Raw genomic sequence first — 13,275 nt, forward strand, 5'->3', positions numbered from 1 at the left:
TCTTAAAATACAAAAACATTCCCTAATATTATTATAATTATTATTTTGAAATTCTCTTATATTAACCATTTTACCCTAAACCCACCAAACAAAGCTAGGCAAACTTAGGACACCCACAACCACAACCACAAGCACTAGAAAAATATGAAAACAACCAACCATATGAATTGAATAAATGAACCTCTCACTGTCTAATGACTCACATTCCTCTCCGTTCAATCCGGCGCTAGATAGGATGCCCCAACCAACATGAAAGACAAGTCACATACCAGCAAATTCTATATACTTCACCCTCTCACCCTAAAATTCCTTGATTCATTCCTTATATACACACACATATTATACTAATACCATATATAGAGATATCATATATCCACATGCCTGAAGACTTCACCTTTCCGGCCACCATTCATCATCTACCCTTCACCGACTCTCCGACGTGGTTCTCGCCGCCACCTAACATCATCAACACTCGCAAACAAGCTCACCGGAAAACCTTCTCCGGTGGATGGACACCGGAAACATTGAAAAAAGACTTGAGAGTAGCTTCTTCGCCAAAAAGCAATGACAGAGGTGATCATCGATATCTTTATGAAGAGAGAATGGACATGCTATGGGAGGACTTCAATGAGGAGTTGCAGTGCAATGCTGTTAATATTCCTTGTGAATTAAGAAGAAGAGATGTTGACTCTTCGGTGGTGGAGCTCCGGCCAGACCAGGCTCTTCGCAGGAGACGACCAAACTTGTTGTTGATGTTGAAGGTGTTGAGGAAGCTGTTCTTGATTCAGAGGACTCAAACTAGAAGGAGAGTGGTGGTACATAGAGAAGCAACTTAATTAAATAGGCCATGCATGCATGCATGGCTTGTGTTTGGGTTTGAAGTATTTGGCAAAGGAGGAGATTATTATCATTAGCTTGAAAGGTATTCATATTTTGTAAATTTTATAGATGAATTTATACATCTTAATTTGATAATTAAGTTATAGGTGTTTGAATCTTCTTCTATTGTTGTCTGTAACACAATTATTCTGATAAAAATTTTATCATATAAAGAATTAGTATGGCATCTATTGTTGTTTATTCTTGCTTGATTTGTGATCTATATTTTTTGAAAAAAAAAATACTATATGTATGAATTGATGAATTTATTCTTATAAAAACATATTCCCTAGAAATTCTATTTTGTTGATTACTGGGCATGCCAAATGAATAGATAATTGAATGGAAGAATTAAGGTAGCACAACATTGGAATATAATTGAAAGAGATGGTCTTGTGCTTGAATATTCTTGGTCATTAATAAGTTCATCTAAAGAAAATGAAATGATTAGATACAACACCTAATATATAATGATTGAAAAATTCTTGATGCCTACCCCTCACCCCACACACTACAAAACCAAATAACTAAAGCATATTCATCAATATTGAAATAAATATGAAGCAGCTTGATCTTTTACTTGTAATTGTATAAGAAATTAAAGTTTTTAGTCAAAAAGAAAAAGAAATTAAAGTTTCAATTTTGATTTATTTCAGGTGAGCATGCATGCATAATTAATAAAGATTTTGTGATGATAATTGTGTTCATGTGATGGATTTTTGTTTTGAGGAGTTTTGTGATTTACGTTTGGAGTTATATATGGATTTGCAAGTATATTAAAAATATAGGAACACAAGAGATTAAATTACGTAATTCTGTGGTATAAACCTTCTAAATTAATTTAATCTAAATCATGTACATTTCATTAATTCTAATTGCTTCACTGGTTGTCATATGAATGAAATTGGTGTGCTACTACTTTTTGTGATCATAAGACTAGGTAATATAATCAATTTTCATTGAGCATATGTTTAATCAATAAGGAAATAAATACAAGCCATGAGTACATGATTGGTTAGTATTTAATCAATTTTCATTGACATATGTTTAATCAATAAGGAAATAACTAGATACATTGGTTAGTATTTTGAAAGAGTCCTAATCTCTAAATCGTGGGATGATTGTTAGAAATTAGGGGAGTACAACATCTAAACATGTATTAATTACACAGTTCATAGCCCGGAAAACGAGTACACTTATATCCAACCATAGTAAACTAACAAAGAACGTTGAGAAATTAGAATCAATATGCTTAAAAATGTTGGGGGAGAATGCAGGAGGAAAACAACCACAATCAAGAAAATTGGTGTCTTTTTTTTTTTAAAGCATTGTAGCACTAGCTGCATATGATGCTATGTATGTGCTAAAATCGGAAATTTCTTAGGAACTCCAATCTTCTTCTCTTTATGTACAAAAACAAGATCTTACACAAATACTATCAAAAGTCAATCAAATCACAAATACAAAATATCATGTACGTGAAAACCACAAGAACCTAAGGCCACTTGAAATCTTTCCACTATGTTAACAATGGGCTTGCAAAAAGTTATCTCTAAATACAACTAAAGATTCACAACCATAAAAATATAAACATAGAAAAAAATGCTCTCAACAACACATACATCATCAACACAAGGATCGGTAACAAATGCCATCAAAAGAGATAAAAAAAGAAGATCAAACGTGGTAGATTAGGAAATTTACTAGCAAGATTTTACGACCCAAACTATGGGGGAAATCCAGCACTATTTTGTCATCTAATCATCTTATTATATATGATTCAAGCTTTAAACCTTCTTACGCTCCTTCATTTTCTTGGTTTTTTTCCTTGTATGTCTCTAATTCTTTGATAATGGGTTGACATAGTATTTTTTTTTTTCTTAAATTATGTGGGTATGACACCCACATTTATTTATGGATCTACTTAAACGGGGCCAGCCCAACAAAGAAATCACCGCCGTATTTTCAATTTATACTGTTATAACTAGATATTTGATTACAAATCTATATTAATATCATAACTAAGTTAACTTAAATAGGATTTAAACTAACAATGATTTCATCAATTCTTGTTGGTTGTCTAATTGCAGTGTGGATGCAATTTGTGTACATCTCCCACTTGTGAGAATTTTTCTGTGTCAACATTTTTGAGTAAGGTTCTGTGTCAACAGTTCCCACTTACATGCAACTATCACATCCCAATCAATATTTAAATTAATTACATCCCTTCTCATATGTTATCGTTTCTCTTTTTTTTTTATATAAAATAGATAAATTATCAAAAATATATTAATTAAAAAATATAAAAATAAGTGTAAGAAATAAATACAAAATTAACACCCACTATAATTATAGTAGTAACAAGGTGATCTAACAAAGTAAAGATGAGGAAAAATCAAAGAACAAATGGAGAAATTTTTTTAAAAGATTTATAAACTTTCGTAATTGGTGTAACTCTGTTTATGTCTATTTTTTTGACAATTTTTTAAATAAAAAATATTAATCACCTATTTATAAAAATAAATAAATAATATTAATAAAAATTAATTAAAAAAATCAGAGAACAAGCTAATGGGTGAAGAGGAGAATCTATGCGAGACAACAAAGCTTTCAGGACATATCATCTGGCAGGGATCATATATCCATTATCATTCTACTGGTTATGACACACATAGTTGGTGAGGGGCTGGCACCCACACAATACTTGTATTTTTCAAATTGAAATTAAAATTTTTTTTTCAATGGTAATCCATATGCAGTGACCAATTATATCAATATATAATATTTTATTATATTTTTTTAAAATTGAGATAAACTATTATTATTCGATTAAAGGTTAAAAGATATGATTGAGAGATCGAAAATGAAAATGGTACAGCATCCATAACACAAGTCAAAAACAGTGCAATCTTTTAAACCTTTTAAAATAGAATCAGTTCATCATATTTTAATTGATAAAAGTATTGTATTAAGTTATATCAGCTTTAACTGATGAACCAAGTTTCATAGTAGTACATTTTATTCATATATATATATATATATATATATATGGGGTTACATCTCCTAGGGACGTCCCCAGAATCCATATCTGGGGATGTCCCTAGGGACCGTTGGATCAAATGATCCAACGGTTCCCAGAAAAACCCATTACAATAACACATTCCCTAGGGACTGATCCATTTCCTCCACCAGCGCTCACCCATCAACGACACTGCCTCATCGTCGTCTCCCTCTCCTCCACCCAGCCGCCCTACGAGGTCGATCCATTTCCTCCACCACGCCCACCCATCAACGACGCCTCCATCGCTCTCCACCACCGTCGGTACCGCCTTCTCCACCGACACTGCCTCCCCGTCGTCTCCATCTCCTCCACCAGCGCCCACCCATCAACGACGCCTACCATCATCTCCACCAACGCCTCCACCAGCACCCACCCATCAACGACGCCTCCCATTGTCTCCACCACCGCCTCTCGTCTTCTCCACCAACGCTGCCTCCCCGTCGTCTCCATCAACGCCAACGCCTTCTCCGGTGTCAAGGTTTAGATCCATCTCTCTATAGATCAACCGATTTCAGTTTGTTGTTCTTCTTTCTCGAAGCACTGATTTGGGAGAAATTATGTTAATTTTGAGATCATTTGAATATTTGATTCGGTGTTTTAAATTTAAGTTTCATCGATTGTCCTAGATTTCCGAGTTTGATTTAGTCCATTAATTTCTAGGGTTCCAAAATTTCACCGAAAGATTTAAAATTTAATCTTTTCCTTTATTTAGATATGTATCTATAATTTCTTACCTGATCTTAGAATTTTGGTTTGTTGAAATTGTGAAAAGTGGCTGATTAGTGTGTATGAGAGTTTAATTTTTTGTTTGCATGAGAATTTTACTAATGTCTCAAAAATGATGGTTCCGTGCAAGATTATCGACTAACATTCTAAAAGCCATATTTATGCAAAATATAATCTTTAATTTATTACTTGGATCTCCCTTTTTTTGTAATATTGATTGGGTGATATACAATGAATTTTTCAAGAAGCTCAAGTTGATCTCTATCTCGATTTCCCATTTATTTCAATTATAAGCTTTTAATATATTCTAATTAGTTGTAGTTTTTCCTAATAGGATATCATGGCCGATACCACTGATGGGATAGATTTGAATGAGCTCGGGTTAAATGGAGAACGTGGTGGTCTAACACAAGAGAATGATAGCCAACAACTTGAAAATGAATATGATTTGGTAACACAAGATGTTCAAGAATTGGCAATGAGTCCAAAGTCTCAAGATGGACAAGAATTAGCAAAAAACCCATTTGTTGGTATGGAGTTTGAGGATGAGGAGGAAGCATTTCGATATTACTTGGATTATGCAAAGTCCAGAGGTTTTGGGGTAAGAAAGGGTCACGTGTATCGTTCATCTCGTTCTCAATTAATTACATGTCGACACTTTGTTTGTGATAAAGAAGGAGCCAAGTTGGTAGACAAAAGGCAACTGGGAAAAATTGTTCAAAGGCGTAGAGATAATGATGTTTATGGGTCACACGTTAGTATTCTTGATCCAAAACCTGTCAAGAGCAAAGGGCGGCCAAGAGTAAATACAAGGATTAAATCCGGAATCGACCTTCAATTATCAGCCAAGAGGAAAAGGACTTGTAGTAGATGTGGGGAAAAGGGTCATTACATGACCACATGCACATCTGAAAAGGGTTATTTGTGAACGCATGGTTATTTGTTATGGTGTTTTTAGTTTACTTCTATTAATGGATGTTGAATTTGTACCCTTTTAATATGAAAATTTTCTTTTGTGTTTGGATCTATATATTTATCTGCGTCTTTAATTGATGTGCATTAGGAGATTTATTTGCTCTATTGAATTTATTTTTCATTCTATCTTATGGATTTTCATATGCATTGTATCATATAGAGTAGCAGATTGGTTGCTTGAATTGGCCTCACAATGTTTGTAACAACTTCTATACTGATGAAGCATTGTCTCTTTTTTCCGGTTTCTGTGTACAAATTTCTTGCTAAGCATATCTCTTTTGTGCTCTTTAGGTACTGTTATGGGCTCGGGGTCAGCTTCGGTGCTGCTGCGGTAAGTTATTCTTTTCTTCAACATTCTTTCTTATTTTCACTTCATTCAATAGTTCACATTTTGATGGTTTTACTCATCTAAGCAAAACTTTGCTCAGTTCTATTTGTTTTACCCTGCTGGTGATTTCTCAAAATTTTTATGTTCTAGTTACAAGCATTCCAATTTTTCAATCTTTTGTCATCAGACATAAAACTAAGTTATGTTGACACCCAATTAGTTTATCTTGGTATTCCTAATGTGATATACATTAAAAATAATTAAGTTTGAGCATCATGTTCTTCTCTCAAATGTTTCTCATGTAAATCTATTGACATTTAAATTTTGTCTTCACTGTCAATGGCATGCTTGTTTTAAAAGCTCTTCAGTTCAAACTCGTTTGGATAAATGTTAGTCCAACTTTGGTCAAAAGTTGATTTGTAAGTTTCTTCTTTTTGACTCTTTTATCTTTGAGAATGTTTACTGAACCCCATGCCCAATGATATGTTTCTTTTAATTCTTAATTGGTTTTAAATATTAGGCTTCTGAACAAATTTTCGATCCAGTGTTGCAATGGAGGTTGTTCACCGATTTTTCTTTTTGCGTGATTGGCTCTGCTTTTAATTTGGATTGATTATTTTTTTGGACTTAATTGTTTGCAGGGCTTGCAATGGATTCAGACTTTTAACTGTGTTCCCCTCTATGACACACTAGGTAAACCATTTAAAGTCTCGGTGTTTTGTTTTAGTTAAAGTGGGAATATTTTTCTGAAAAGCTAGATAAATTGTTTGCCATTGTTTTTAATTATTATAACAGGATCAGAAGCTGTTGATTACAATATATAGATTGTTCAAATCGCTTTTGTTAAATCAAGAATGTAACATCTAATTTCACTAAACAGGTAAATGGCTAGGACAGAAGCTGGCGAAGGCCACCTGGGTTGGTCACGAAAAACTAATTGATTTCAAAGCTGCAAATGGTGATGGCTGATGAATTATATTGATTTTTGAAAAGTAGCCAAAGTTTCGTATTTTTATAGCAACCGTGTACTTTCATGACTATTAATCATAGAAAACCAACAACAAATTCTTCCTTTTACTCAGGATTCTGGCATCTTATTTTTCAATAATCCTTTTGATTATGCAAGATCAATCAATCATGGATCATTAAGATTTTTGATAGCATCTGAAACTTTCATCAAGTTTTTTTATTTGTTAATAAACAGTTAACTATCCCTACTAAATAATCTAACAAGCAGAACATCATGCTTGTTGGCATTCCCCAGTGGATTTTCGACAACGAAACTATGATATATGATACACGATTATGTTATCATCATATAAACAAATTACGTGCGAACGCTTCCATGTAAACCAATGCGTAACCTGTTAATATACACAGGTTGTTGTTCTTGGGAATATTTTTCGCTTGTTTGCTTCTGCCTTATCCCCCCTGAAGGTGATCAAGATAATGGCTACAAACTAAACTACAACTTGCTCGATGCTGTCAATGCAAGCGGGACAATCTTCATATCACACACTATCTGTGTTCTCTGCATTCTTAAACATCTGAATTCAATCATATCTGTTATGAGAAAAACAGTCAGAAATGCTGATCATTGCTACTAATAAACATGTTCTATCAGGCAAATTCATTCTTCGGTTTGCTGTTGGAGCACCGTTGACTGAAGAATCACATGTCAAAGCAGCATGGAAGGTTTTGTAGGACCAGGCCACCATTCTCTTAACTGATCATGTATGTTTTTACAGAAATCTTTCCAGCATTCTTTTCACTAATCAAGGCGGTATCGACATTCATCATTTTATTACTTATTCATGCGTAGTCTGCTGTGAAACATAAATGAAATTGTCTCTGAAGTTTGAGTTGGATTCACTGCAAACCAAGTGGAAAACTTCCATTCAGAGAAGAAAAATAAAATTACCCAATAAGTTTTTGTATTTTATTTCATTCAGGCAACTGCAATCATGTCTTGATTCACAACATCTCATTAATTTATGGCAAAATGCTGTGATTTTAATAGCAAAACCATCTTCACTGCCTCCTTCTTTATCTATATAACTTCCTGAAAACATGTTAGCACAAAAAATTAAACTCTCATACACACTAATCAGCCACTTTTCACAATTTCAACAAACCAAAATTCTAAGATCAGGTAAGAAATCATAGATACATATCTAAATAAAGGAAAAGAAAAAAAAAATTAAATTTTAAATCTTTCGGTGAAATTTTGGAACCCTAGAAATTAATGGACTAAATCAAACTCGGAAATCTAGGACAATCGATGAAACTTAAATTTAAAACACCGAATCAAATATTCAAATGATCTCAAAATTAACATAATTTCTCCCAAATCAGTGCTTCGAGAAAGAAGAACAACAAACTGAAATCGGTTGATCTATGAGAGATGGATCTAAACCCTTGACACCGGAGAAAGGCGTTGGCGTTGATGGAGACAGACGGGGAGGCGGCGTTGGTGGAGAAGACGAGAGGCGGTGGTGGAGACAATGGGAGGCGTCGTTGATGGGTGGGTGCTGGTGGAGGCGTTGGTGGAGATGATGGTAGGCGTCGTTGATGGGTGGGCGCTGGTGGAGGAGATGGAGACGACGGGGAGGCAGTGTCGGTGGAGAAGACGGCCGACGGTGGTGGAGACGATGGAGGCGTCGTTGATGGGTGGGCGCTGGTGGAGGAAATGGATCAGTCTCGTGGGCGCTGGTGGAGGAGAGGGAGACGACGATGAGGCAGTGTCGTTGATGGGTGAGCGCTGGTGGAGGAAATGGATCAGTCCCTAGGGAATGTGTTATTGTAATGGGTTTTTCTGGGAACCGTTGGATCATTTGATCCAACGGTCCCTAGGGACATCCCCAGATATGGATTCTGGGGACGTCCCTAGGAGATGTAACCCCTATATATATATATATACTTACTCTTAAAGTTATCCCCTAAATATCTTCTTTTTCAAATTGAATTGTGAGAGGACATTTGGCCATTATATATTCGTTGGTTTGTTTTCAGTTAAGGGAGTGTTTGTTTAGATGTATTTGAAAGTGCAGTGAGTTTTGAGTTACAGTGTAATTGTAAATCCTGAGATTTAAAAATCAGGAGACTCAAAACCAGTGTTTGGTTTGCTGTATTTGAAAACACTGGATTTCAAAATTTTGTATTTGTTTGGAAGGATTTTTAAATCTGGATTTTGTAAACATGTGTTTGGTTGGATGTATTTCTAGTATAAAAACACCACTGGTGAGATTACCCCATAAAGAATAATCATTAAATTTGATTAATTATAAGATACACAAATAGAAATTATTAACAATAACAAATTTCTCATAAAAGTATTTTTTAATATTTATTGATTTTTTATGTTATCTATCAAAGTTTGGTAACACATTGTTATTAATATTAATAACAATTTTTGTTAAACCCATAGGATAATGATTTTTTTGGTGTTATTAATATAAATAAAAACCATCTTGTCTCATTGTCAAAAACAAATATATATTTATGTATATATACATAAATCACTTCAAAATTTTTAAAAAAAAATTATGATCACCTGATTTACAAGTTATAAGAAAGATGTAAGGATCACAATCAAGAAAAGCAGTTGTAAGGATATGACAATCACGAAACTTATGTCTTTCCTCAATCCTAATTCATCACCAATTCATCATCAGCTAATAAGTAACAAATCGGATTACCATAGAGATACAAGTTGTAAGGAAGATATAAAGATTTCATATTTTTTTGAAACAAATCTTTGCAATCCAAACCAATATGTAAAGCATACAGAAGTCCCAACCACTTCATTTCATAAACATACACTATATATCAAGCTTTATTATCCATTGCCTGAGAGTTTTTTAAAAGCTTCATTTCATAAAACAACACACATAACAACGATCGTAATAAAATACATAAGTCTGATTACATCATCAACAACATCCATGTTTTTCCAACAACAACAATACAAACACTACATAAAGTTTCCCTGCAAGCAAAATGCAAAATCAAGTGGAGCACTCATCATTATCACCATCATCATCATGAGCCATCATCTTGAACAAAAGTGCCTTTGAACATCACCTGAATTAGCAGGAAAATAAAAGCATCTCAGTATGCCACAAAAGGAAAAAGTGCAGACAACCTAAATAGCTCCCCGGAAAAAGTCCCTTTGAACTTGTTCCTCAAAGAAATCCTCGGCCCAATATTTCCTTAGCTCTTCGTCCTTCACTATGAAAGCCATTGCTCGACTGTCATCGGCCATTAACCAGTCATATGCTTTGTTAACCTGCCTGCCGGTATAACCATACATCTTTAGTTTCATGCACTCACCAATAAGCTCCTTAGCAAAATCTTAGTTTCGTGTGGACTTATTAGCTGATTCTCCCCTCATCATCTCTTTCATTGTGCTATTCATTGCGTGTATTGCTTCTACTTCGGCCGGCATCTTTTGTTTACCTTTTGCTTTCTTTGACTGCGTGGAAGATGCTCTTCTGGGTTCTGTACTCTCTGATGCATTATGTGTTGCCGTGGACATGTCAACATTGTAATCGGTCTCCTCGAAGAACATGCCATCAAAATCATCAAGCTACGATGTACGCCAAGATTCGGCGTTATCATCCAATTGCCTACCAATTTCATCCCCAAATTGTACAACACGCCTTCCGATTGCTTGGTCATTGCAGCAAATGATCTCTAGCAAGTCATGGTCCTCAATTGGTTTGTTCAAGTAAGGCTTATCTTGTGGATGAATCTGAAATAAATGAAATCCAAGTTCAAATTTTATTGTATTTTGAAATAAATAAATGTACAATGTAAAAAGAAATAAATCTAAGCTAAGCTTGTACCTTCACATAATTCCTATACTCCGCCTCACCCATGACTATCATTTTTAGGGTATTGTCCCACCCCATTCCACTCAATTCTTTTAATTTTTTAATCCTTGCCCATCTCTTGTGAAGTGTTCACAAATGGTTCGTCGCATTTGCACCAGTGACCAATACCCCGAACTCATTCTTGATTGCAGTGATTGCAGCATGAATTGCTTGGGGTTTGAATCCCTTGTCAACTTTCAAGCCTTGCTCCACTTGAGTAGCCAAGAACCTTATGAAAAACAGACTTTCAGCGGTGGCCCATCTTTTGTTGCCACCTGTTTTCCTTGTTGGAGTTCTCATTAATGAGACCTGGCTGTCTTCATTAACCATCCTACAAAAAGCACATAAGTCTGGGCATTTGGATAGCATAATAATTGAATTTTGTTCATAGAAACACAAGAACGAATTAACAAGTACATCATACACAATCAAATTCGTTTTACAACATGAAAAATAACATAAGGCATGTTTTACATATCACAATTCCGGAATACGGAGAAATATTTATCTATTTGGTTGCCCACATATCACATGTGATACGTTCACGACGTGCCACCCACTCTTATGTCTCCTCCCTTTGTTCCCTAGAAGTACGCTCTGAGGATGGTTGTTGCGGTACCCATTCTTCCTCGGTGGGTATGAAAATGTCTTCGCCGCCACTTATAATGTAATTATGCAATATACATGCGGCCAAAACTAGTTCAGCTTGAGTTTTGAATGGAAAGAAAGGTATTGACATGAATATTTTGAAGCTCCCCTTAAGAGAACAAAAAGCTTGCTCAACGGTTGTACGAGTTGATGAGTGACGCAGATTAAAAAATTCTTTATGATTTGTCAGTGTTCGCGAGCCAAACTCCTTAAGATGGTACCTAACACCCCTGCATGGGGCTATAAAACCCGGTCTAGTTGCGTACTCGGCATCAACTAAGTAATACTTCCCTATTAACATGATAAAAAATAATAGTTAACAACACTATAATTTTTACCATGTTCCAATTTACTAACCAAAATATGGGAAAATTATAAGAAATTTATGCCTTCAGGGACCGATAGACCATTTGGTCTCTCGAGTGCATCACGCAAAACTAGCGCATCATGTGCTGAACCTTCCCATCTAGCGAAGACATACGTAAAACACAAGTTGAAGTCAACAGCAGCAAGCACGTTTTGTATGGGGTACGCTTTTCGCCCACGGAACGTTGCGACTTCAGATGTAGGAACAGAAGCAAGGATGTGGGTCCCATCTAAGGCTCCAATACAATCCTACAATTAATTAAATGAAAACTAAGATTTAAACATGACATTAAATTAGTTGAGCAAACCTACTAGTTAGTACCTTGAAATAAGGATATAGGGTGGGTCTCGAAGATATGTATACAGGAGTTTGTGTACTGGGTGGGAGCACGTACTCATCACGCAATTGACCAATTGCATGGAGAACATAATTGAATTATCTGCTAACAGTCTCACCAGATCTAAGGAAATTATGTGCAATAACACGATTACGCTGATTATGTCCTATAGTGTGTAGGAACATAAGCAGTTGCTCCTCGATGGTGCTATGCAATGTGTCTCTCAGAAGACCTTTTCATTTCATTATCGAGCAAAGATTGAAGAAGGTTGATTTGTTCATACGAACCATGTTAATGCTGGTGGTGTCATTTTCATCTACAAGCCTCGAAAGGTATTGTTCTCTAATTTCCCCCCGACCACGAGTAGGTCTCTACAAAGTCTACGTTGTTTACTATGCAAAATCAACGTGACAGCGAAAACCGCGGCAAGGATTATAATGTGTTCGCATCGACTATGTCGGTTTATGTCATGGCCAGCCATCTATATATTAAAAGATATTAATTCAGTTACAAAAGGATGAACATGATTGGTTGTTGTATATGTATTTTTAATGTTTTTATGTTTTTATGGCAACCGCATATGATGACCATTTATAAACAATACTTTTATTAATAACAATAATTAAATGATATGACAGTGACTTGGCTTAATTGATAGATACTTAAACTATGAAAGCAGGGGCTAAGTGGCACAATCGACATGCATGGAGCGGTGTGTCATGTAGTGTGCCAACCCTACAAACTTCTCTTGTTTTACATTAAACAAATGTTTCTTTGAATGCATCATTAGACAAAATTTTTATATGCTAAATTAACATATATGCTAAATTAACAGTCAACAAATATGATAAATCGACTATCATCTCATTGATGCAGAATTCTCTCATTTTAGCAACGTAACACATATGCTAAATTAACATGATTGAGTATATGGAGATGAATTAATTAACAACAATCACCATGGAAACCAAAGCAATTTGTTTGTTTAACAATCAACAAACCATAATGTATCAACATAATTACCAAAACAAGCAACAAACCAAATGAAAACCAAAGCAAGGATCAACAACATAATTACCA

At 35.0% G+C, this 13,275-nt stretch overlaps 1 protein-coding gene across 1 annotated transcript; it reads left to right on the top strand.

Annotated features, from left to right (window-relative positions):
- Positions 1–213: 213 nt before the first annotated feature.
- On the top strand, positions 214–1,000 carry LOC120276007. Its single transcript, XM_039282746.1, has one exon. It carries the CDS (start codon positions 378–380, stop codon positions 834–836), a length of 459 nt encoding a protein of 152 aa, XP_039138680.1. The 5' UTR covers positions 214–377; the 3' UTR covers positions 837–1,000.
- Positions 1,001–13,275: the final 12,275 nt, after the last annotated feature.

The sequence above is a fragment of the Dioscorea cayenensis genome, chromosome 14, assembly GCF_009730915.1.
Source record: "Dioscorea cayenensis subsp. rotundata cultivar TDr96_F1 chromosome 14, TDr96_F1_v2_PseudoChromosome.rev07_lg8_w22 25.fasta, whole genome shotgun sequence".
In the NCBI taxonomy this organism is placed as follows: Eukaryota; Viridiplantae; Streptophyta; class Magnoliopsida; order Dioscoreales; family Dioscoreaceae; genus Dioscorea; species Dioscorea cayenensis.